General features: G+C 46.6%; 1 protein-coding gene across 1 annotated transcript in view; it reads left to right on the plus strand.

Annotated features, from left to right (window-relative positions):
- The window catches only part of TBC1D8 (TBC1 domain family member 8), a 97,426-nt gene that overhangs the window by 51,210 nt on the left and 19,538 nt on the right, over positions 1-26,678 (plus strand). The window contains exons 10-20 of the mRNA XM_029938499.1: positions 2,366-2,606; positions 12,589-12,796; positions 14,582-14,776; positions 15,799-15,975; positions 17,363-17,513; positions 19,616-19,830; positions 20,688-20,805; positions 23,419-23,704; positions 24,453-24,582; positions 24,742-24,840; positions 25,500-25,568. Coding sequence (XP_029794359.1) covers positions 2,366-2,606; positions 12,589-12,796; positions 14,582-14,776; positions 15,799-15,975; positions 17,363-17,513; positions 19,616-19,830; positions 20,688-20,805; positions 23,419-23,704; positions 24,453-24,582; positions 24,742-24,840; positions 25,500-25,568 — 1,889 coding nt within the window. The remainder of the gene's footprint in view (positions 1-2,365; positions 2,607-12,588; positions 12,797-14,581; positions 14,777-15,798; positions 15,976-17,362; positions 17,514-19,615; positions 19,831-20,687; positions 20,806-23,418; positions 23,705-24,452; positions 24,583-24,741; positions 24,841-25,499; positions 25,569-26,678) is intronic.

The raw sequence follows: 26,678 nt of genomic DNA on the forward strand, positions 1-26,678 counted from the left end.
ATTTCTGTGTAGTTCACTTCCTATAGCTCCTGAAGGTTGTTTACTTTATGTTGTTCTGAAAACACATCGTTTAATATGGATGGCCCAGTACTTCTAAAGGAGTGGAACATATTGTTATTTCTTAAGATGGGGAGAGGGGTGGGACATGTAAAACAATTCCCAGCCCTGGGGCGCCCGGGTGGCTCCGTCTGTTAAGCCTCCAGCTTTGGCTCAGGTCATGATCTTGTGGTGAGTTGGAGCCTCACGTCGGACTCTGCTGACGGCTCAGAGCCTGGAGCTGCTTCAGATTCTGTGTCTCCCTCTCTCTGTGTCCCTCACCCATTCACACTCTGTCTCTCTCTCTCTCTCTCTCTCTCTCTCAAAAGTAAATAAAAAACATTTTAAAAAATTAAAAATAAAAAATTCCCAGCCCTGAAGGTTGTGACTGCTCCCGGAAGAGCAGCAGGATATACAGTTGCTCCTTGGAGTGGGAAGGAATTCTTCACCTGGGTCCACTTGAGATTCAGGCAGTAATTAACCTCTCACCCATTTATCCACTGACCATTGCCGTGCCAAATGATGGAATTCTAAGGTAAGAAAAGAAAAGCCACAAGTGTCCATTGTATGTTGAATTTATAAAAGGTCATTCCCACCGATACTTCTTTTGGAACCAAATACTGTTTCAAGCACCCATGCAGGATAGAAGCTGTGTGTGTATATAAAATGAGTATATGTATGTGTTTATATATATAATTCTTTTTCTTCCTGCATCTAAGTTTATATTTCAAGTTGAACCCGTGGGAAGGTCTCCTCTTGAATTTTGCTGAACCAGCTTCCTGCCGCCAGCCTCGGTTCTGATGCTCTAGTTTGTACACGCTGTGTACAGAGCCTTTCCCCACCCTTGGAATGCGCTCTGACCTACTGTTGGCTAGCCTTATTCTTGTACTTTTTAAAATACTTCTCAAAAAATTATCTTTAATTTTATTTTAGAGAGCACGAGAGGGGGAGAGGAGAAGAGGAGAGAGAGAGAGAGAGAGAGAGAATATCTTAAGCAGGCTCCACACTCAGTGCAGAGCCCAACGTGGGCCCAGGACCCTGGGATCACGATCTGAGCCAAAATCAAGAGTCAAAATCAACTGACGGAGCCACTCAGGCGCCCCTTGAAATGCTTCTCAAAATTAATTTCTTTCCAAAAAAAATTAATTGCTTTCTCTTCCCTGTTCTTGGGCCTGTTTGGAAACTTCTGTTCACCCTTCAGAATCAGTTCAGATTTTATCACTTCCAGGGACTTTCCCTGGTCCCCTTATAATTCATACCATGTTTGTGTTTCTGTTTGATTTTGTCAAATTAGTGGTTCCTTATTTTACGTGTCTGTTTTCTCTATTTGAATGAGCTTCTTAAGTGGAGGGCTTTCACAAAGAAGACGCTTAATGAAGTGAAAGTTGATGATTATAGAGTATATATGGGTGTTTGTGTAAGAGACGTATGTGTAAGCAACCAAAAGTAGCTGAAGAAGCTTCTTCTCAAGCCTGAGAAGATATGTGGCCTTTTAAGTTATTGAAGCACTGGAAACATTATTGCAAAATAAGTAGAAAGAAATGGTAGAAATAGAAACACTTAATGATCCTCTTCTTGATTTGAAAGCAAAACAAAACAAACAAAAAAAATGAGTTATCTTCTGACCCTGATCGACGATGGTCACTAAACCAAATTATGTTAGGGTAAGTTTGTAAAGAAAAGAAGCGATTTCTATATTTGATAACATTTATCATTTCAAGTTGTTGCATTGTCCCTTCTCCATTTGCATTAGCAAGTTAGCCTGGCTACCCACTGTATTAGAAACAGTTCCCAGAATAGAGTCCTTGTTTATAAAATGTACTGTTTGTACTGTATTACTTTAAAAAGAATTCCATAAAAATTTGTTCTGTGTCTTCTACGGCTCTGTCATTTGACACAGCCTAAATGTTAAGCCTGTTTCTCTATCCAAGGTCATGAATAATCCTCTTTTGCACATATTTTTTTTTCATAGTTTACACCATGAATGCTGCCTTTGAAACCAGAAATTATGTAGATTGAGAAACTTTTGCATATCTTGCAAATATTTAAGTTTAAATATTTTTGAAGTTTTCATGTTTTCAGAACAGTGTTCCCTCTATGTGTGCAGTAGCCAGCAACTTAGAAAATTTCACTTAAATCTTTAAGAAAATCATTAAACCTGAATTGGGTTGTAACACACAGCAGTTTTGTGCTTCCTCTTTCCTGCTCTGGCTTAAAAGGTATTTGCATTTCAGCTTAAGGAGATTCTTGGACTCTTGTTTGCTGATACACCCAAGTCTGGCTCATCTGTTAGGTTAAAGTCTGTAATTGCTTTTTTCTTCTCTTCTAGTTAAACTTATAGTCCCTTGGGTTGATATCCAGAAGTTAGAAAGAACATCCAATGTCTTTCTAACGGACACCATCCGAATCACCACGCAAAATAAGGAGCGTGATTTCTCCATGTTCCTGAACCTTGATGAGGTGTTCAAGATCATGGAACAGCTGGCCGACGTGACACTCCGAAGGCTGCTGGACAATGAGGTCTTTGACCTGGACCCAGACCTGCAAGAGCCCAGCCAGATCACCAAGCGGTGAGAGCTTCCCTTTTCAGGTGTTCCTGACCCTGGGGGACTGTGGCTTTATTTACATGGGCTTTGTTAGTCTTAGTTGTACTAGCCTTAAATTTCCCTTGCGGCAAAATGCAGATCTTTCCTGTGTTGTTAATCATGATTATGGCATAATAATTGGCAGCGATTGTTAATTTTTTTTTTTAATGCAGTAGGCTTTGATTTCTGGATCCAATTCTCCTTTCTTTCCAGATATTTTGAAACAGATTTTTATAAAAAACTACTTCTAGGAAATGTAATATGAATAACTTCCTGGTCGAATTCTATTCAATGCTGTGCTTTATCAGTGAACATTAAGACATGTTCATTTCCATATGAAATCGCTTTGTCAAAATAAGTTTTCCGGACGGTGTGGTTTAGTTTTGGTACTGATTTGTCATTAGAAGTGTGCCTTAGTAATACAGTAGGTTAACATTCTTTATTATTGGTTTGCCCCAGATTGATGCTAGTTGTTTGTTTATTGATTGACTGACTAAGAGAGTGATAGAGAGCATGCAAAGGGGGGAGAGGGGCCAAGGGAAAGGGAGAGCGAGACTCCCATGCAGACTCCATGTCCAGCATGGAGTCCGACATGGGGCTCCATCCCACGGCTGCGAAATCATAACCTGAGCTGAAAGTGAGAGTCAGATGCTCAACTGACTGAGCCAGCCAGGTGCCTCTGAATTAGTCACTTTAAAGTAGTTCAGCTCTATGATCTAAAATTTAAATAGTGGTGTTTCAGTTTGACTGTGATTTCTGACGTGGTGGGTGAGACCAGGTAACTGCAGAGTTCATACCAGGATGTCTTTTGAGGAACAAGTCCTCAGTCAAGTGCTGTCCTAGATGGGTATATTTGATACCATTACAGAATCACTGCTGCTATTTGAATACTACTAGTCATTAATAAAAAAAATTTTTTTTACACGATACAAAACACATAACCTAAAATTTGCTGTCTCTTTAAAATTTCTCTTTAAATTTTTTTTTTGAGAGACAGAGAGAGATAGCACAAGCAGGGGAGGGTCAGAGAGAGAGGGAGACACAGAATCTGAAACAGGCTCCAGGCTCTGAGCTAGCTGTCAGCACAGAGCCAGACGCGGGGCTCCAACCCACGAACTGTGAGATCGTAACCTGAGCCAAAGCCAGACGCTTAACCGACTGAGCCACCCAGGCGCCCCTAAAATTTGCTGTCTTAATACCACTGAACCATACACTTAAAAAAATGGTTAAGTATATTGACATTGTTGTGCAACAACCTGGGACTCTTCATCTTGCAGAACTGAAACTTCATCCCCATTAAGCAATAACTCCCCATTCCCTCCTCCCCCAGTCCCTGGCAGCTAGCATTCGACTTTCTGTTTCTGAGTTTGACTACTTGGGACTTTTATGAGGTCCCTTATATAAGTGGTCTCCTACAGTATTTGTCTTCTTGTGACTGGCTTTATGTAATTCCTTAAGGTTCATCCATGTTGTAGGCTGTGTCAGAATTATTTTCCTTTCTCAGGGGAGATAATATCCCATTGTATGCATATAACACATTTTGTTTTTGTCTTTTCATGCATCAATGGACACAAAGTTGCTTCTACCTTTTGGGTATTGTATATGATGTGTCTGTGAGAAGCTATGCACAAATATCTGTTTGAGTCCCTACTTTCACGACTTTGGGGCATATACCCAGAAGTGGAATTATGAGATCAAAAAATAGTTCTGTGGTCTGTGTCCAGTCACTAAAAAATCTTAACCAACTGAGCCACCCAGGGGCCCCAAGTCACTAAAAAATCTTTAAAAAATTTTTTTTAATTGTTTATTTTTGAGAAAGTGTGAGTGGGGGAGGGCAGAGAGAAGGTGGGGGGTGCAGAGGATCTGAAGCTGGCTCTGTGCTGACAGCAGAGAGCCCAATGTGGGGCTCAAACTCACTAACCATGAAATCATGACCTGAGCTGAAGTCAGATGCTCAACCAACTGAGCCACCCAAGCACTCCTCCAAAATCTTTCTTTAATCTACTGTAACATTCCTGTTATTCTTTAGACACGTTTGTTGTTTTCTCCGAACATCTGGGAAAACATGTGTCTAATTAGTGGTCTCTAATTGGTAGTGTTTTGGTAGTTTAGATTCAGAGCCCCTGCTATGTGCATATGTTATAAATTGATCATGTGTAGTCACAAGGCACAAATCAAAAAGTGCACTTTTTGGTAAAAGTCCAATGAATTTCACTTGGTATTGTGTCCTCTCTGATAATCTGACAGTTCCTTGGTGAGAGGGGATGCTGCTGCTTGTCACTCCCTTATGAAAGCGGAACCTTGGGGTGCTGCCCTTGGGTCTTCTGACTCCTAGTGCTGAGCTCCTCCCTGTGCCTCCTGACCCCAGGTTTCCCATTATCTCTCTGGTTCCATCTTCGGTCCAGAGATGACAGTCCAGCACAATGGTCACCCCACTCTCCCATATTTATTTATTTATTAAAAAAATTGTTTAATGTTTATTTTTGAGAGAGAAACAGAATGTGAGCAGGGGAGGATCATAGAGAGAGAGGGAGATACAGAATCCGAAACAGGCTCCAGGCACTGAGCTTCAGCACAAAGCCTGACATGGGGCTTGAACCATGAACCATGAGATCATGACCTGAGCCAAAGTTGGACGTTTAACCTACTGCGCAACTTAGGTGACCCTATATAAAATTTTTGTTGATGTTTATTTTTGAGAGAGAGTGAGAGAGAAAGAGTGTGAGTGGGGGAGGGGCAGAGAGAGAGAGAGAGAGGGAGACACAGAATCCAAAGCAGGCTCCAGCACAGAGCCCAGTGCAGGATCCAGACTCACCAACTGCAAGATCATGGCCTGAGCCGAAGTCAGATGCTCAACCGACTAAGCTACCCAGGCGCCCCTCCCCTGTTTCTTCAAGTATTTCTATAGCGGTTTGGTATCTGAATCTTTTTAGTCCAACAAAGATCAGTTACAAATGAAGAAACAAGTCTCAGTTGTAGGAGTTGGTAAAGGGTTCCTATAAACCACCCATTAAAGCTTATACCTCTTCTGTGGGTTTTGCACACAGACGTGTTATGTGTGTGAATTGCAGCTAGGATTTTAGGAATAGGAGGCCAGCTAATAGCCTTGCGTGTTCTGGTCAGCTCCATGAGCATTGGGATTTCAGGTGACTGCTCACAAATTTCCTGATAGGGAAAAAAGAGGCAGATGGCTGGTTTGTAGCACTTAAGACCCTTTGGCATACTCATTCATTAGGAAGAAAATTCATCAGTATAGACAGTTGTCATTCACATCCCAGAACTCAGGCTCTCCTTCCTCTACTTTCTATTCTAGAAACAAGTAGAGAGGAGAAGAGAGAGAAAAGGACAAAAAGGGTCCTGGCAGTGGTTGGTAGTAGACCTGCTGGAGACACATGGGTGCCTAGAGCTGGCCCCAACATGCACGGCAAGATTCTGGTTTGTGGGGTGTTTTGCTGGTCACTGCACTTTGAGTGACTTCTTCCAAAAGTGAAAGGCATGTCCTTGCATACCAGTTGCTCACTGGGTCTCATGTGTAGCTTTCTGTCATGGAGACATAGGCCTGTGGACATAAACAGGTAATGACTCAGTCAATCTGACATCCTGCCAAGAGAGACCAGGTTTTAGAATTGAGGAAAACAGTCTCTTGATGCAAAGGGCACATTCAGAAGTGCTGGAATGCTCCTCAGCCTCCCCTTTGTTGATGTATTTTTACTTCCCTTCCCAGATAAAGGCTTTAGAAAGGTGCCCTTGGGGTCACAAGTGTGGTGAGCCATCTGATTATGGAGTAGTCATGATCGTTGCTTAGGCTCACTCCCATGGGACTTCGGGACAGAGCGAATGGGGTTGGAGTTCCAGTGGGAGCCAGGAGGACGGAATGGTGAATTGCACAACAGGACCAGCCAGACAAGTTAGAGCCGGCAGGACTGGAGAGTCCCCTAGCGCAGCTCTCACACTTCACAGAGGAGGACCTGGACCGGGGATCCTGGGCTATGGTAATAGAATCCCAGAGGGGGGCGGTGACTGAGGCTGGGAAAGGAGCTTCCAGGAGTTGGGCAGAACAAATACATTGATTGGTCCTGAAATTTACAATAGAAAAACAACAAGTCTGAAGTTGGGAGTCATAGGTTGAGGACAGGGTGGCCAGCTATTTTGGGGGTGGGATATGGGAGAGGTGATGGCTTTCACTAAGTCAGAATTAATATCTTCATTAAAACCTGTGTTGACTGGCTGAACAGTGCTGGAAGAAAGGTCAGTTAATGCAGTGTAGTAAATGGAGATTCATTCTAAGCTATTGTAAGATCCATTATAAGATTCATTGTAAGCTATTTTTGCGATCTCCAGAGGTGCACAGTGGCTGCCAGGGGGCCGATGTCTTTAGTAATGAGCCCTCATCCTCATGGGGGCACCTGGGGGGCTCAGTTGGTTAAGCTCTGGATTGCAGCTCAGGTCATGATCTCATGGTTCACAAGTTCGAGCCCTGCATTGAGGTCTGTGCTGGCAGTGTGGAACCTTCTTGGGATTTTCTCCTTCTCTCTGCCCCTTCAGTCTTCCCCCAAGTAAATGATAATCCTCTGTTTCTGGGCCAATTCTCAGCTCCCTGTCTGGCTTGTCAGACCTTTGGCCTTTCTTGCTTAGATTCACTCCCTTTTCTGCTCTTCTCCTTGTGTCCCTATTCAGAATTCCTAGGCTCTCTCTGTAATTTATTTGACTTTCAGCCCTTGTGATTCTAGGTCAGAGTTGGCACCTCTTGGGGGGTCCTGCAGCCCCGAATAGCTCCCGCCCCACAAGGGAAGGCCTGTGTCTCCCCACCCTGCAGAGCCCTATAGCTGCCCTGAGCTTATGCGGGTCCTTCAGATGGCTCTCTCTGGGTCAGGACGAAGGCAGGAGCCTTGAGTGTGAAAAAGCCTTCTGGATGCCGGTGTCATTGCGATCCTCATCTGTGGGGGCTCTGTGGCTGGACTTTCCGAGAAACAGGGGCACTGCCGGCACCTGCTGAGTCCACCTCCACACTGCTGGCTGCTGTCTGAAGGCCGGGCTCCTTCATACCACCACTGTGCCCAGAGGACCTGGCATAAGATGTTGCAGGGCAGTGTGGTCCTTCTGTCTCCTGAATGCTCTTGGGGGAAGGCCGAGGAAGGGTGTCTTAAGTAAACACACACTGGAGAAATGCAGTGTTTTATGTGCAGACTTGGGCTTTGAGGAGAAGTAGTGTATCTGGCCTTTCTGCCTTCTTTCTACATTACTGGTTCTTGGTATATCCCAGAGTTTCAGAGGAGCTGGGCATGGGTCTGTGAGCGAGCATGTTAAATAAGAGCCTCCAGAAAGCTTTGTATGTGTTTTTCTGGGGCTGACCGGCTGCAGAGGACCAAGATATTCCAGAAGGGCAGGGATGGTGCTTGAGGCCTCCTGTCAAGGACACAGATAGGAAGTCCTCACACCCTGAGCTAATGGGGGTGCCCATTGCTCCCAGCCCACCACACAGCCTGAGTTTGGGGGGGCCTTTGGCCTTGAGCAGCTCTGAGCTGCTGACACACAGTAGTTTGTATACGTGGAATGAGTGATAGGAGGGAGGGAGAGTCTGTGTATATGCCCTGATACAGGTCTTCCCTAAAGCATTCTAAAAGGCTGTTGGGTAAAAGAGAGGGGAAACCTATTTTTGATACATCTGTACCTAAACTAGGAGGGGAAAATCTAATTCTAGGTTTGAAGAGAAACAAAAGAACTACCCACGCCTTCATTTCTTGGTTCCAAGGTCTAAGAAATTAAGTCTGGATTTTTTTAAAGCTTATTTATTTATTTTTAAGGAGATGGGGGGAGCAGAGAAGGGCAGAGAGAGACTCCCACGCAGGCTCTGTGCTGTCAGTGCAGAGCCCAATGTGGGGCTCAAGCCCATGAACCATGAGACTGTGACCTGAGTCAAAATCAAGAGTCAGATGCTTAACTGAACTGATCACCCAGGCACCCGAAGTCTAGATTTGTAAATTGTCTGCCTGTAGTCTAGAACTTTATGCATAGTTGTCATGCATGATTGCAAATATTAATTTCAGCTTTGACAACAAACTTGGTGTTGCTACATATTCTGATGAACCCCTGTTGATTTCTAGATGGTTCCAGGTTCATACAAGGGCATGTGTTAAGACAGGGTGATTTGCAGCACCTTCCCCTTCTCTTCTCCACTGTAGCTTTCTTTTGGAGCAGTTGCTTTGGCCAGTGCATACCAGCAGTGTGGACAAGGGGTGGTAGATACCATCCGGGCTGCTGGGCTGGTTTCCATCTTTATAGGGGCATTTCTGCTGTGGCTTTCAGACCCGAGCTTAGCTGGTGCTTTCCAAATGGTAGGTAATGACCCATGTCTGTTGGTCATCTCTCTGGAGGAAAAGTGGGAACCTTTAGTAAGTCCCGGAAGATCTAAAGGCAAATTGTGACCAGCAGGCATTGTTCTTGGTGATCTTCAGAAAGAAGAGCTGGCATTTTTAGCATCAAACTGTCACCTGCTTGGAAACAGACCTGAGGGATGAGGTGGGCTTACTCTGAGCTTCATAATACTCATCTCTCAAGCTGCTAGAACTTCATCTCAGTTATGTCAGAAAGTTAAATACCACATATACATATGTAACTCCTCTTTAGAAGTAGAGTTGGAAGAGCACTTTCTAAGGAAGGAAGATGACTTAAGAAGTTCATACTGCTGCTTTCTCTCTTTTATGTGAGGTCACTGGTCTCTGGCTGCTGAATGTGTGAGAGACGGACCCCTGTAGTGACAGGGAACGGCCCAGAAAAGAGAAAAGAGGTGGTGTGTAGTATGAAGAAGGGGACTGAACAGAGCTATTGGCTGATGTAGCAAGTGCATTGAATAGAAAACTCAGATAACTGAGCACCTTACTCTTACATTGAAGAGCTGAATGCAGAGTAAATACAAAAAGTCCTTCCACCCTCCCTCTCTGTGCTTCCAGGAAGGAAATAGACAACAGGTGAATTCAGCAGTGGCTGGAACCACATCTGTAAGATAAGTACAGACAGGTGCATTGGCTTCACTTTCACCAAAGCCAGCCTGGCCAGCATGCTTTCGGGATAAGGATGTAAGTCTTCCAGCGTAAATGTGTTGAATATAGGTCCGCTTTCAGGGAACTAGGGTGATCTTGAGGGGCCTTTCCTTCCATCCTGTAGTACGTGAATTTCTAGAGCATTCACAGTGCTTTCCCGTGTCCTCCCGGCTCCTCTGTGGAGGAAGCGTAAGCTCCTTAGGAAATAGCCATCCATGGAAAAACAGGGACATCAGGGTAAGAAGCTGCAGCTTTAGCCCTCAGTAACTGGACCCATCTTGATCTGTAGAATTTATATAATTTCTCTTTGTGCCCAGAGGATTTGCTGGACATGTAAGTACCTTTCTTTGTGAGGGTTTGATAATAAATTCCAAGCACTCTCTCATCTCTGTGTGGGGTCTCTGGGAAGACAGTTGTGCAGTGGTGTGAAAATGAGGACTGGGTTGGGAGCGTGAACTGGGGCAGCAGGGCATCTGTGTGCAAGCATGGCCCTGGTGAGGGAGCACGTGTCTAAAAGATCACTTGGGCTGCAGTTTCATACTTATCTTCTATGCAACATTTAAAAATTTACTCTTTTCCTTAAGGCAAGTGGCATAATTTTTTAAAAAGCTAACAATATGTGGTCAGGTAGAAAATTTAAACAGAATAAAATGAAAAGTGGAAATTCTACTATGCAGAGTCAACTGCTGTTAACATTTTAGGCAAAGTCTTTTTATGCATCACTTTCTGCAAATTTTACAGAATCTATATCAATGGGTTCATACTGTAGATGCTGTTTAGTTTAAAAAAATTTTTTTTTTAAAGAGAGCACAAGCTTGAGAAGGGGAGAGGCAGAGAGAGAGAGGGGCAGAGAGAATCCCAAACAGGCTCCAAGCTGTCAGTGCAGAGCCCAACACGGGGCTCGGTCCCACAAACCGTTGAGATCATGACCTGAATGGAAACCAAGAGTCTGACGCCCAACCAACTGAGCCCCCCAGGCACCCCTGTACATACTGTTTCTAACCTGTTTTCTCTATATTGAGGACACCATTTTATGTTTGCAGGGATCCCTTCAAGCAGAAAGGTTGGGTATTTCCATTTTACAAATGTCAGGTTGTGATACAGAGGAGTGTTGTCCAAGGTCACACAGTGAATAAGCCAAAAGTTCATATTCCTTACTTTGAGCATAGTGCCAATTATATCAAAGTTAAAGAACTCTTATTAAATGTGTCAAAGGGAAAAAAATGGCTTTTTTTTTGAGAGAGAGAACATGAGTGGGAGAGGGGCAGAGCAGAGGAGAGAAAGAATCCCAAACCAGCTCCACACTCAGCATGGAGCCTGATGTGGGGCTTGGTCTCATGACTGTGAGATGATGACCTGAGCTGAAATCAAGAGTTAGATGTTTAACTGACGAAGCCACCCAGGCACCCCACAAAGAGAGTTTTTTATCTTTGTACAGTGGAATTTCCCTTCTACCAGAATTTTGGGGTATGACATACATTCATCAGTATTTTTAAACATTGTGATTTGGCCACCTTCTTGCTTTACCGGATGTTAGAGCCAAGAATCAGGGTATGGTGAGGGGGTTCCCTGGGGTGGGGTTTCTCCCCTAGCTCACCACCATTCTCTGCTGTCCATACTGATGTGACATGGAAGGGCTTCTTTCTGGTGATACTTTACTTAGATTTTTTAAATTAATATTTTTAAGTTTAGAACGGGTTTTTCTTTTTTAATTTATTTTGAGAGAGAGAAAGTACATGCATAAGCAGGGGAAGGGCACCAGGAGAGGGAGAGGGAGAATCCCAAGCAGGCTCCACACTGTCCGTGTGGCTTGATCCTGTGAACTGTGAGATCACACCTTGAGTTGAAACGAAGAGTCAGACACTTAACTGAATGAGCCACCCAGGTGCCCCGGATGTGTTTTTTAAAGGTAATAATAGCTAATGTTTATTCAGCACTTACTATATGCCCAGCACAGATCTAAATTTTTTAAAAGCTTTTTTGAGCTATAATTCATACATGGCACAATTCACCCTAGGTAAAGTGTACCATTCAGTGGTTTTTTTAGTCCAGTCACAGAGCTTTGCGACCATCACCACAGTTGGTTTAGAACATTTTCTTCACTCATGAGCAGTCACTCTCCACTTCTCCTTTTATCCCCAGCCCTAAGCAATCACTAATCTATTGTCCGTGGTTATGAGTTTTGCCCATTCTGGAAATTACATGTAAATGGGATCAGGCAGGGTGTGGTCTTTTGTATCTGTAAGGTTTTCAAGGTCCACCCATGTCGCAGCATGTGTCCATACTTTGTTGCCTTGTGTGTGGCTGAGTAATATTCTATGGTGTGACCTTGTGTTTATCCATTTGTCAGTTGGTGGACATTTGGGTTGTTGCTAGTTCTCGGCGGTTATGAATACTGCTGCTATGACCACGTGTGTACAGGTTTTTGAGCAGATGTACGTTTTCAGTTCTCTTGGGTATCTCCCTAGGCGAGGAATTGCAGGGTCTTATAGTAACTCCATGCTGAACCTTTTGAGAAACAGCCAGACTGTTGTCCAAACGGCTGCCCCAGCTGACATTCCCACTAGCAGTGGCAGAAGGGCATTTGTGTGCCAACACTTGCTGTTATCTGACTTTTGGGTACTGGATTCTTGATTTATGGTAATTCAGATGTTAACCAAGCCAGGAGGGAAGGTCTGTGTTGGTCTGTGAGTTTGTCATCATACTTTTGTGCGGGGTCAACCCCTTCTGCCTTGAGTACACGTTCCAAAGGTTGGCTGTGAAGTGGGGTGTGTGTTAATGACCCACGCAGGAGCTGGGGGGCTCAGCGTCTCTTGGCACCCACTTCGATATCCGGCTGTGCTGGTGGGTTTTACGGGGCTTCTCTTTGTACTCCACTGTGTTCATTCAGTGTTCTTGCCTCCTCTTCTCTCTCCCTCCTTCTCCAGGGACCTTGAAGCCAGAGCACAGAATGAGTTCTTCCGGGCTTTCTTCAGGCTGCCGAGGCAAGAGAAGCTGCACGCGGTCGTGGAATGTTCGCTGTGGACGCCGTTCAGTCGCTGTCACACGGCTGGGCGGATGTTCACATCTGACCGTTACATCTGCTTCGCCAGCAAGGAGGACGGCTGCTGCAATGTCATCCTCCCGCTCCGAGAGGTAGCCGCCACCCCGGCAGGGGCTTCCTGAGCCCACCTTCTATCCTTGAGCCAGGTGGCTGTGGGACCCGGCACAGGTGGGGAATGCTCACCCAGCAGAGGGTGGCCGGCTACACACAGGCCTCCAGATGGAAGCACGGCCCAAATCTGACCAGTACCCGTTGGGTCACTGCTTTTTCTATTGTTGCTACAATCACCTGAAATTTGCATCGAAGTGATAAGTGATAATAAAACACTCTCCCCTCAGGGGTATTGATGATATTGATGAAGTTCTCATTAGAAAGTACATGCCTAGGGGCGCCTGGGTGGCTCAGTCCGTTAAGCCTCTGACTTCGGCTCAGGTCATGATCTCACGTTAGTAGGTTCGAGCCCCGCATCAGGCTCTGTGTCGGGCTCTGTGCTGACAGCTCAGAGCCTGGAGTCTGCTTCCGATTCTGTGTCTCCCTCTGTTTCTGCCCCTCCCCGCTCATCCTCTGTCTCTCTCTGTCTCAAAAATAAATAAAACATTAAAAATAAATTAAAAAAAAAAGAAAATACATGCTTAGCAATTAAAGCTTTCCCAACAGTTTTTAGGAATGAATCCCCACTTTCCCTCACAACAATGGAGAAAGCAAAAAGCATCTGACGGAAAGTATCACCTTTGGAAAATGTTAGATTGCTTGTCTTTTATACCCTCCTGGGACTTGAGTTAAACATTTAAACAATGGATCCAGCCCCTTCCTACCAGAGAATTCTGCACCCACTTCTGGGTCTGACACGCCCAGTCCTTCGGTTTCAAGGCACGTCTGTTAAGACGGTAACCACGACTCCCATTTCACACCAGGACCTCCAAATTCTAAGCGCTGTTCTTTGGAAAAACTCACTGTTTTTTTCATTTGTGTGATTTCATTTTACAAATATTCTCACCTAGGAGTGGAGCAAGAAATCCAAGAGTTGTCTTACATACTTACTTGTTTTATTACTGTAACATATAGATGATATGCATTTATCCATTCACCCATTAAAAATTTTAAAAAATTTTTATTTTTGAGAGAGATTGTGAGCAGGAGTGGGGCAGAGACAGAGGGAAACACAGAATCCGAAGCAGGGTCCAGGCTCTGAGCTGTCAGCACAGAGCCCGATATGGGGCTCGAACCCATGAACCGTGAGATCAGGACCTGGAGATCAGGACCTGAGCCGAAGTCGGACACTGAACCATGAGCCACCCAGGCACCCCTCACTTCACCCATTTTTAAGTGTCACAGTACAGTGGCATTAAGTACATTCACACTATTGTGTATCTATTACCAGAACTTCTTCATCTTCCCAAACTGAAACTCTGTCTCCATTAAGCACTAACTCCCCATCCTCCCTCCCACAGCTCCAGGCTCGCACCACTCTACCTTCTGTCTCTGAATGTGACCGCTCTGGTTCCCTCTTATAAGTGGAATCCTACAACATTTGCCCGTTTGTGTGTGGTGTATTTCACTTAGCATAATGTCCTCAAGGTTTTTCCATGTTGTAGCAGGTGTTAGAATTTCTCTCCTCTTTAAGGTTGAATAATATTCCCTTGTGGGGATAGAGCACATTTTCTTTCTCCGTTCACCTGCTGATGGCTGCTTGAGTTACTCTGACCTTTTGCCTCTTTGAATATGCCGCCTGGTGTACTTTTTAACCTCTGTATCAGTTCCTTATTGAAGTAACTTGGTTTTACTTCTAGCTTAAGATATTTTCTAAATGTGTAGTTGAAATGCCTGCCCTCCTTTTACTCTTGCTGTACCTTTGTGTATAATTATTTTTGCAACAGGTGGTGAGCATTGAGAAGATGGAGGACACAAGTCTGCTACCTAATCCCATCATCGTCAGCATCAGGAGCAAGATGGCCTTCCAGTTCATTGAGCTGAAGGACAGAGATAACTTGGTGGAGAGCCTGCTCGTGAGGCTGAAGCGGGTGCACGCCAACCACCCCGTGCGTTATGACACCTCCCGAGATGAAGACATGGTATGATCCTTAGGAACAGCGGGATCCTATAAACTGAAGGTCTCCTTCCTCTCTGCCTCTAGGGCAGTGATTGCTGAAATGTGTACCTGTGACTCTGGACACACTTAGGGATGGGAGAAGTGTGTTAGAGATGATTGGGCCTGTGTATCAGACACTGCATAACTTCTGAGACTCGAGGGGTCCTGAGTGGGTGCTACACAGGTTAGAGGGTAGCCCGCGCAGGTGAGCAGTTGGAGGGGCTAACAGGGCCCCCCGCTCACAGGTTAGAGGGGTTCATAGGGCGCCTCTCACCAGAGGTGAGTGGATCTGATGGGCACCCGTCTATATGTTAGGAGGTTGGTGGGGGACACCCACATGGCAAAGGGATTGACAGGGCACCCCTCACAGGTTGGAGGGTTTGACTGGGGATTCAACTTACAGTAGAGAGCATACCCATCACAGGTTGCAGGGGTCAGTGCCCCCACCTCTGACTTTGGAGGGGATGTTATTTGGGGGCAGATGTAACTTGTTAAAAGAGAAGTCACATTGTCCTTAAGGTTGGATGGCTGTAAAACAGAGCCGGATCTGCTGGGGCCTTGTCTCCTGTTGTTTCACACCCGTCTCTCTTTCTTGACCTCTTTTTACCCACATAGTGACAGGGAGGAAAGGAGATAGTCTCTCAGTACACTAGGGTTGTTTTCTGAAGATGGACATTCCCAGTTCTGGAAGCATACAAGAAATGGTGCTTGGCTGGCCGTCTGATGGACCCATGCTGTGTGTTGTGAGCAGCCTTACTGGGAAAGCGTAGGGTGGACTGTATTCCTTCCTGAAGATCAAATCTGTTGGGTCTGATGTTAGTCTGTTTCCCTGGAGTCATTACTAGGCATGTTGCACTTGATCTTAGCCAAAAGGCTGAGAGGCGATTTTTACTAGGCATGTTGAAGTATGACACCTTCATGCCTCCAAAGATGAAGCAATGACTCTTCCATAAGTAAAGTGGTGACTTTCTTCTAGCCCCCCCCACTATTTTTTCTTTCCGGCAGACTTCACCTGTGTTTCATTCAGCAAGCATGTGCGGTGACCACAAGTTTGGGGATCTTGAAATGGTGTCCTCTCAAAATATCGAGGAAAGTGAAAAAGACAAGAGCCCGTGCCTGCACCCTGAGGCCCTGATATCTGTCTTCCAGCAGTCAGGCAGCCAGAGCCCTGACTCGCGAGTGGTGGGTGACATAGCTCTGCCTTCCCGGGCCCCAGCCCCACGGGCTTTGGGAGAGTAGGAGGTGTGGGTGGATGGTGGCCGTGCAGCCCCAGCAGCTCGTAACCCTCCCTCTTCGTCACTGGCAGTAGCGAGGGGGTCAGCTGATGCCAGTTGCCTGGGCACATCTGGATACATGAAGGATGTGGTCAAATGACCGAGGGCGATGACTTTCCTACCTGCCCTCTAAGTGGCCCTTTGATGCAGCTCGCGGCCATGTGACTGGTAGAGCCATCAGTGCTGTCCTTTGTGGGTTCTTCCAGATACAGAACAAGTGTTTCTCCTCTTGTCCAGTGGTGTCTGTGTGGGTTCCTCTTACAGCATTTCTTTTTCTCTCCTGGAACAAAAGGTCTCCTGTGCTGTAGTTTTACTGGACCAAAGATATTTCTGTTACATTTACTTATACTCATCCTCCTTGTAGGGAGACTCTAAGGGCAAGGTTATGTACAGTAGGGGGAATGGGCTAGAAATTGTACTCTGAAAAGAGACCACGGTTGGAAGGAAGCTGCCTTGGGACCTGTGTGCCAGGAGCATCTACGGACATCTTGCTTAAAAGGCACAAAGAACTCCTGTCATCTAGGGATAATTTTTTTAAGTGTATTTATTTTGAGAGAGAGAGTGAATGCGAAAGAGCACGTGCATGCAAGCAGGGACAGGGTTGAGAGAGGGAGGGAGAGAGAGAATCCCAAGCAGGCTCCGCACTGTCTGCACAGAGCCTTGATGAGGGCTCAAACTCACAAACCATGAGATTATGACCTGAGCTGAAATCAGGGGTCAGATGCTCGACTGACAGAACCACCCAGACACCCCCATCTAAAAAGGATTTTTAGTTCCCTAGAGAAATGGTGTCTTTCTTGTTTCTGATATTAAGAACAATGTAATTTCTTAGGTTTCAGTTTTTCCGCTGGTTGTCTCGGAGCTCAGGGCCACCCCCCGCCCCTTGCCCTCATTTGCCCTCTGAATTGACCTGTATTCCAGCAGTGGCTTGCTGTCAACATCCTGAGAAGCTTCCCAAACATCCCCTGCTCCCACCTCTCCCTCCCGTCTGCTTTGGGCGACTTGAGCATTTGGACAAACATATTCTTAAAATCAACTTTTCCAAGGAAATGGCATTTTATTTGTGTAAACTCTCCCGCTGGGCTCTGAGCTCCAGAAGGACTGGTAGCTGTTATTCATCTTTACATCCTCTGCGCCTGGAAGTGTTTCAGAAATATTTGCTGAACCAGTTGCGCATTACTGTTGGTTCCTCTGTTGACAGTTGGATGTGCGTCCGATGGCTGTGTGATACGGATGGGCTGTAGTGGAAGGTGTGGACGGGCTTCTTTGTACATGAACAAAATTTCCATTTCCAGTCCAGGGAGCAGATAAAAATAAGCCTATGGAATGACCACTTTGTGGAATACGGCAGAACTGTGTGTATGTTCCGCACAGAGAAGATCCGGAAGCTTGTAGCCATGGGGATCCCTGAATCTTTACGTGGCAAACTCTGGCTGCTCTTCTCAGGTAAGTGTTTCTGGTATTTTTAGGCCAAGAGTTATTTCTGGAGCAGAACAGGAACAGAGGCCCAGATCTGAACAATGTGTGTGTGCAGACAAGTCATCCATCTTTAGATTCTTCCCGTGGTGATCCCAGCCCAGAACTTGAGCACTCTTGACTGTGTTAGCCGTGGGACCTTGGTCAAGTTGCCCGAGACCCCTGGGCTGTGGTATCCTCCTTGGTCAATGTGAGATCTGGCTGAAATGACCTCTCCTTTGAAAGTAATATTGAATCTGTACACAGTCCTGAGAATTTGTGAAGAATCTCTTAGAAGGGAAGTATCTTTCTAGGACATGCATTCTGAAATAGACTAAACAAACAAAAATCTGTGTATGTGGTTCACTTGCAGTGGCATTCACATAAATCTCTCAGCACACTTTCTCTTGGTCCCTTCTCTGTTGAAGACAAACAGCCTCCCCAGGAGGTACAGTTGTGGAGATTTCTCTTCTGCCGACTTCTTCCTCTTATATCACTTGACCCATTCAGTGATAGCCTTGTCTGGCCTCAGGCCCCAGGACTCTTGCTCTGCTGCTGTTTGGTGACGTGTGGGAGTCCCTCATCAGGACACTCACCGATGGGTGGGCAGAGACAGGAACCAACATCCTCAGAGACCAGCTGAGCAGGCATTTGTCTGTCTCTGCATTGAGGGTGGCTGTTTCATCTGGCTCGGTTGAGGAGGTCGGGCCCCACAGGCAGGAAGGGAAGGCCCTGTCGTCCAGGGTGTGACTTAGCTGCTCCTATCAGGGTGAAGCGGGAGGCATAGTGAGGAGGTCCTGTCTCCTTTGGTGGACCTGCTGCTCTCAGGTCAGCATGGGCCTCCCAGAGGCTGAGCCTGGGCACCTGTCCTCTCCCTGCATGCTTTGTTGTTGTTGTTGTTAAGTTTATTTTTTTATTTTGAGAGAGAGGGAGAGGGAGAGGAAGGGGTAGAGAGAGATTGAGGGAGAGAGAGAAAGAATCCTAAGCAGGTCCTGCACTGTCAGTGCAGAGCTTTATGTTGGGCTCAAACTCATGAACTATGAGATCATGACCTGAAGTCGGAAGCTTAGTGGACTGAGCCACCCTGGAGCCCCTCCCTGCACATTTTTTATATTCCTCCCTCAGGTCAGCCTCATGCTGACCCTCACCCTGCCTCACCCTTTGTCTTCCCTCTTCCCAGTCTCTCCCCCAATAACCAAGCCCACCCCCTCCCCAGCCCTGGGGGCCCGGATGCACATTTCCTGCTTTCCGAGGCACTTGCTGGCATTTACTGATAGGCCTACGACCACTGCTCACCTCGTCTGACAAGCTGAGCCCCCTGTTTGTTACCTTGTTTCTGCAGCTGCCCACCAAACACAGGCCTTTTTCAAATTAAAAAATGCCTTCTGTATTTTTGCACTTAATAAAAACAATCTCTACTCAGAGTTGGAAAGAAAACAGAGAGGAACGAGCATAGAGAGTAGCATGACTCATAATCTTACCACCCGATGAGTGACACCTGTTAATGCCACCGGCTTATCTAAGTCTGCCTTTTTAATGAAAACACACACACATTTTATAAAAAAAAAAAAAGGGGGGGCTAGCGGCAGTGGGTGGCCTGTGCTCGGTCTGCCTGCACATCGTGACCCCAGCCTCACAGTTTCTCGTTGGGGGCTCGTTGGCTCCTTGATAATTGTTTGATTACTTAAGCATAATTGTTTTTGCTTCACACGTGCATGCTCAGTAATTTGCTGGTGACTTTGTATATGAACCTTGTGTGTACGTCTGTATGAGTACACACCCATATCCACTCTTCCTGTTACTAGTGAATACAACTTGCTAAAGCATATTAATACAATTATTTCTAGTATGAGCGGTTTCCCCTCTCTCTGTGTAAGTTTATTCTTAGAAAAGCCATGTTATATCATTTTTTTCTTTCCTTTTTGTTTTTGGCAGAAATGAAGTCCTTTTGGGTGTGTGTAGTCTCAAAATATTTTATGTCCCTTGGGTGCTGAGACTCAAAATATTTTATGTCTCCCAGCAGGACAAGCCCCCTCCCCATGTTGACTATCCCAGTAATCCACCCCCTTGAAAAACTCCTTTTAAATCATCAGATGCAGTAACTGATCTTGCCTCGCATCCCGGTTACTATGGTAACCTGGTGGAGGAGTCCATGGGAAAATGTTGCCTGGTGACGGAGGAGATAGAACGGGACCTGCACCGTTCCTTACCAGAGCACCCCGCCTTCCAGAATGAAACGGGAATTGCTGCTTTGAGGAGAGTCCTCACGGCCTATGCCCACCGGAACCCTAAAATTGGGTACTGCCAGGTGAGGCGTGCAGTGAGGAACAGTCTTGTGTTGAGTCCATGTCTTGTGTTGATCTGCTGGGCTTCGGGTCCTGATCTTCTTGGCTGTCTTGTACTGTCCTGTGAAGGCTCCATGCTTTGTCCCTTCCCTGAAAGGATGCATCATATATGGCCAAAGGAATTATCTTCATATACTTGAAGTTAGAAACTTTGGGGCAAAGAGCAGTACACATGCTGAGCCGCTGTCTGTGGCAGGACACATTGTCTCCACCGCCCCTCCAGGCCTCTGCTATAGGATGGCACTGATAATGCTTTTGTGGAGCTTTATTTTTCTGGATCTCTACAGAAGTTATGGGGATTATTTTAAAAATATCAGTGCTGTTTGGGGAGGAAAAAAGGTGTTTGGGGCCAATCCCTTTCCTTCAGGAAGCAAAAGTGGAGGTAAGACGTCCTCTGAGCTGTTGCTGAGTTTGCTGGGGAAGTTTACTCAGGGATGTGGTAAACAAGCACAAAATAAAACTCAGTAAATTACCCCCCTCCCCCCCCGCCCCCGTCCCAGGTTGAGACAGGGTTATAGATGTTTCCTGTGAATAAGCAAAATCAATGCGTGAACGTTTTGTGTGTGTTTGAACAATAGAATGGCTGGATTTGACCTGGGCCTGAGGCATCCACCATGGCTGACCTCAGCCTTGCTAGATGGGGACGATGAGGGGACGGTGGCTGGTCACTCAGCCTGGTGTGTCTTGTGGGGACCGTGTTGGTAACATGATCACCTCACAAGTGTCAGTGTGGTTGGGCTGCCCTGGGTCTGACCTGTGTGGGTTTTGGGGTCTGTGCAGCCTGGTCACTAACCGTGCCCTCCTCTGTGAACCCGAGCAGTCCATGAACATCCTGACCTCCGTCCTGCTGCTGTACGCCAAGGAGGAGGAGGCCTTCTGGCTGCTGGTGGCCGTGTGTGAGCGGATGCTCCCCGACTATTTCAACCACCGAGTCATCGGTAAACTGTCCCCTTCCCCTTCCTCCTCGTCCTCTGTGCTTGGGGAGTAGGGACAGAGCCTGGGCAAAGACATGTGTCCCCTCAGTCTTCAGTAAAAAGTCCCCTGCACCTCTCAGCAGGTCTCTGTACAAACCCTGCTTGGCTCTTAAATTTGCACAACTAACTGGTGTAATTCTCTGCACTACTCTGGCAAAATGGTGGAGTGAGGTAACCTGAAAAAAAATTTTTTTAGGATCAGGAAACAAGTTGAAAAGTGAAAACCAGAGAGGTGTTTCCCTGTGGCCTGGAAAGGGAGGGTGGCCTTGATCTCAGTACCCAAGGAGCTCATGCAGACAGATGTCCCCTCTCCCCTAAGGAGAGGAGGCGCACGGAGCAGTGCTGGCGACCCTCCAGGCTGGACCTGAAGGACAGACTTAGAGCCCCACCCGCCACCCCCAGAACAGACCTCCCTCCCTTCCTGCCACTTACACACTTTGATAGTGAGAAGGCCCATTTGTTGCTGCTGGGCACTGGGCAGACCCTTGACCCCACTGCTCTCAAGCATGCACTTGGTGCTTTCTTTTCTTCTTATGGCTGATTTGAACTTGCATCATCTCTGTGGTCCAGCACCTCCTAGTGGACAAATACAGAAAAATTGCTTCGGCTTGGTGATACTCTTAGATACTCTTTCTAGAGGCGGCCTAATATTAAGGTGGCATCTGTGGGAACAGAAACCAAAGAATGAATTTGAGATAGACTTTGGCAAAGGACTGGATGTAGGGGTAAGGCAGGAAGAAGACGCTTTCTAAAGACTGGTATCCCAAGAACTGAAGGGATGTGATGACCACTGAGGGTCAAGGAGGGGTTGGCTGGGAAGGAGGTAGCCACTTGGTGCCTTTTAGTGGTCTCTTGGTATGCTTTAGACTGTCTTCCCGGCTCCCTTCACGTGCCTGAGTGATGGGCTTGCCTCCTTTTGTACTTTATGTCATGGGAGGCAGTTTAACCTTGCGCACGGTAGCGCAGAATCATCGGAGTCTCAGGGACACTGGGAGGCAAATTGCCAAAGCCATCACCTGTTGATGGTGTCGTGATGAGACAGCTCATATACCCCTGAGTGACCAGCAGACCATCAGGGATCATGTGTATACCGTGTGACCGCCACCCCAGTACAGGGTGGAGCATTTCTATAACCCACAACGTTCCCTTCTGCCCCCTTCCCTGCCTGTGGCGGAGCACTGATTTCCATCACCACAGATTAGTGTGGCCCATTCTTGAACTTGGAATAAATGTAATAACAGAGAATGTAATCTCTTTTGTGTCTGTTGTCTTTTGTACAACATGAGGTTGTGGGTGCATCAGTAATTTGTCCCTTTCCTATTGCCGAGTAGCCTTTCACTGTATAACATGATTTGTTTTTCCAGTCACCTGGTAGTAGAGATATGAGTTGTTTTTGTTTTTGTTTTCTAAATAATGGTGCAATATGCATTCCTGTAGAAGTCTCTTTGTGAATAAAGATTGTTTTCTTGAGTATTTACCTAGGAGTAGAAATGCTAGGTCATAGGTTAGATGTATTTTTAACTTTGTAAGAAACTTTTTCAAAGCAAGATATTCTGCAGTCACACATCTCATACCAGCAATGTAGAGGTTCTAGCGGCTCCATATCCCTGTTTGTTCTTGGAATTGACTTTTTAATTTTTGCCATTCTAGTGGGTAAGAAGGGATATGTCATGGAGGTTTTAATTTGCATTTCTTTTTTTTTTAATTTTTGTAATGTTTTTAAAATTTATTTTTGAGAGACAGAGAGAGGCAGCTTGAGCAGGGGAGGGTCAGAGAGAGGGAGATACAGAATCCGGAGCAGGCTCCAGGCTCTGAGCTGTCAGCACAGAGCCTGACATGGGGCTTGAACCCACTAACCTTGAAATCATGACCTGAGCCGAAGCTGGACACTTAACTGACTGAGCCACCCAGGTGCCCCTGTATTTCTTTCCTTCATTAAGGATCTTGAACATATTTTTCTGTGCTTCCTGGCCATTTTTTTTGGTCTCCTTTGAAGTGTCTGCTCACATCTTTTGCCTATTTAAAGAAAAAATTCGTTATTGATGACTAAAGTGCAAGAGTTGTTGTTTTGAATACAAGACCTTTGTCAGGTATATTATAAGTATTTTCTGAGTTTGAAGTTTACATTATTATTTTACTGTTTTTTGAAGAACACCAGTCTTTAATTTTGATGAAGTCTCATTTATAACTTTTTCTGTGGCTAGTTCCTTTTGTGTCCTAAGAAATGTTGCCTTTTTCCTATATTTTCCTTGAGAAGCCTTATAGTATTAGCTTTTATATTTAGGTCTGTGACACATTTCATATGTATTTTCTTGTATGATGTGAAGTAGGGCTTGAGGTTCTCACCCCCACCTCTGCCCCACACAGGCATCCACTGATTGAGTATTATTTTGTGAAAATACTATCCTTTCCCCACTGAATTACCTTAGTCAGTGTCAAAAATCAGTTAAGTGTCAGTCCTTTTCTGGGCTCTAGTTCTGTTTCATTGTTCTGATCAACTCAGATTCGTTTTATTTTCAGGCTAACTTACAAAGTGTGACTCCCTTCCCAGTGAAGTCTATGGCCTGCCTTTTCCAGGGGCCCAGGTGGACCAGTCTGTCTTTGAGGAGCTCATCAAGGAGCACCTCCCCGAGCTGGCGGAGCACATGAACGACCTCTCAGCCCTGGCGTCCATCTCTCTCTCGTGGTTCCTGACTCTGTTCCTCAGCATTATGCCTCTGGAGAGTGCCGTGAGCGTTGTGGATTGCTTCTTCTACGATGGGATCAAAGCCATTTTCCAGCTGGGGCTGGCTGTGCTGGAAGCCAACGCCGAGGGCCTGTGCAGCAGCAAGGACGATGGCCAGGCGCTCATGGTCCTGAGCAGGTGGGCTCACGGGGTGAGGCAGGCAGCCGAGGGCTCTGCCAGACAGATGATGGGTAGAGGCAGCAGCCGGTGCCCAGCAGGGCTGTCACTGTGCAATTTTTCCTTCTATGCCACTTGTTACCCTATCCGGTGGCACTGTTGCCTGCGTGTGGTGAAGAGCGCCATCTTCCCCACCCTTCTCCAGCTATGGAGGGGGTACAGGAGGGGAGCAGGCTGTCCATGCTTGTCTCTGAGGAGATACACACTCCGAGTGGCCTGGCAGGGGGCGGGCGGGCGGGCACTGGAAATGGTAATCTCAGCAGCCAGCTGGAGGTTTTAGACATTTGATGTGTAGGGGCTGCTGTGTTGCAGTGAAAGAAAAGCCCCATGAGGCTGAGGACTGGAACCTGGGTTTCTTGGAGCTGAGGGCAAGTTGAAAGACAGATGAGAGTTTCTGAGAGTTTCCCTTTCAGAACACTGTGGAAGCTCACAATTGCACGTTTGCACAGAACTTTGTATTGACTTCCAGTGAGTTCCAGATCCCGGCACACACGCCCATGGAGCCCAGATCAACAGGTTTGGCGTTAGGGATGTCTCCTTTTCTCTAAAGGAGCACAGTGGTTGCTACCTTGCTCTCCTCCCAGTGTTTGAAGACAAACGAACTTGGAAGGTGCTCTGAGATACTTCCTGGCCCCTGTGAAGGTAGCGGGTGTGGTGTGGCCCTCAGGTGCGGGGGCACCAGTGCTTCAGTGGTGGGTTGTGTGCTCAGGTTTCTAGATCACATTAAGAATGAGGACAGTCCTGGACCCTCAGTTGGCAGCCACCATGCCTTTTTCTCCGATGACCAGGAGCCCTACCCTGTGACTGACATTGCCGACCTGATCCGGGACTCCTATGAGGTAACTAGGCCTGGCACCGCGCCCCCCGCCCCCATCCTCGCCCTCTTGGAAACTTGTTCAGTGGTGGATTTTGAGGGGGCTTCCCCGACTACTACTGCTTTCCTCTGTTTGTATGCACAAAGGGATTCTGTGCATGAGTGACTCTTTGTTTCTCTGCAGAAATTTGGAGACCAGTCTGTAGAGCAGATTGAGCACCTGCGCTGTAAGCACAGGATCAGGGTTCTCCAAGGCCACGAAGATACCACAAAGCAGAATGTGGTGAGTCAAGAATTGTGGGCTCTGTTCTGTTGGTCTCATTAGAAGGCCAGTGTTTGGGGTGCCTGACTGGCTCAGTCAGAGGAGCCTGTGACTCTTGATCTTGGGGTTGTGAGTTCAAGCCCCACATTGGGTGTAGAGATTACTAAAGATAAATACATGAACTTAATCCCAGCTTTGTACCCTGCATTGAATTAGAGTGACCTGGTATACAACAGTTGGGCTTTTCAAGTCATACTGTGAGCAATTTAACCACCGTGAGCCCCAGCTTCCCCAGATGTAAAATGAGGATACTAATACCCAGCATTTGGGATTAAATGAGGTCCGATATATAAAATACCTAGCACAGGAGGCCTGCTGTGTTCGTTGTTATTCAGGAGGAACCTCCTGCCCAATCCCCGTCTTTGCTAGAGTTTGACTTCCGTTTGAACCTACCTACACGTTTGTCCTGAGGTGCCGATGTGTGAACTTGGGAAGGCAGAGGGTAAACACCTTGAGAAAGTTGCCATACGGTGATCTTTGCGTCAGAGAGGAACAGGCTGCTCTGGGAGACAAGACTGGCGCCTGGCGGTCCCCCCACCCGAACGAGCAGGAAGAACCCTGTGTTCCTCCGATCTCCTAGGCACAGAATTCACTCCATTGCTGTTTATTCTTCCCTCAAGCTCCGCGTTGTTACTCCAGAAGTCTCCATTCTTCCTGAAGACCTGGAAGAACTCTATGACTTATTCAAGGTAAGAAGTTCTGGGCAGATGAGGGAGTGAAAGGCCAAGCCCATGTTGTCGGGTGAGCACGTGGAAGCCGGGGAGTCTGCCACGTGCCTGTGCGGTGGCAGCAGAGGCTGGAGCTGCCCTTGTCCCCACCTGCCTGCAGCTCACCATGAGGGCTGCGCTCTGCTGGGGGCCTTGGATGGCGGTAACCGGTCTTCAGCGTTCTCGCAGGCCTGGGTCCATGCAGCAGTGACCATTACTATCATTACCACCTCCTGTGCTGTGTACTGACTCCTGATCCCATCCCTCAAAATATATGTCGATGTATTTTGATACTTGGCTTTATATAGTATGCTACTTTATATTTGACTTTCCCTTGATACTCCCCATTAGCACTTTTCCATGTTGCCACAGGCTTACTCATTTTAAAATGACTTTATAGTCTATCATATTGGAAATACTAAATATACTAAACTGTATTTCTAATATTCGGATATTTAGGTAGATTCCCAGATCTTGCTACTTAAATCATCCAGCAAAGAAAATTTTCCAGAACCCTGCTAGAACTCTCCTTGCTCAGAAGAGCAGATAAAAATGGGGAAGACAGGCAGGCTTCCGGTGACCCACACCTGACACTATGGCAGCGAAAGGGGAGAAAGAACAGTTGCAGAGAGCAAGTCTGGAGTCTGGCTTCCGGAGCCCTTCCTGGTGGGGACTCTGAGCAGCTCTCCCTCCTGAACTCAGATTGTCAGCCTGCAGGAAATAGTACCACACTGCACGTCAGGTGCTTCTAAGCAGAGCAGTGGAGGCTGCCTGAGCCTTGCACACATTTGTCATGGCATATTCGCCTGCAGTCACCGAAATGGGTGTTGGCCGAGGGTCCTAGCACCCTTGTTCCTAATGAACAGGACGTATAGGGAGGACTTCTCAGACCCGTGTCTTCTGTGAACATCCCCTGTCTTCAAGCTTAATAGTTTCCTCTGGACATCCAGATGGTCTACAGGCACATGAAACAATGCTCATCATCAGGGAAACACAAATCAAAACCACACTGAGATACCACGTCACGCCAGTCAGAGTGGCTAAAATGAACAAATCAAGAGACTATAGATGCTGGTGAGGGTGTGGAGAGAC

Source organism: Suricata suricatta, chromosome 4, assembly GCF_006229205.1.
Source record: "Suricata suricatta isolate VVHF042 chromosome 4, meerkat_22Aug2017_6uvM2_HiC, whole genome shotgun sequence".
NCBI lineage: Eukaryota > Metazoa > Chordata > Mammalia > Carnivora > Herpestidae > Suricata > Suricata suricatta.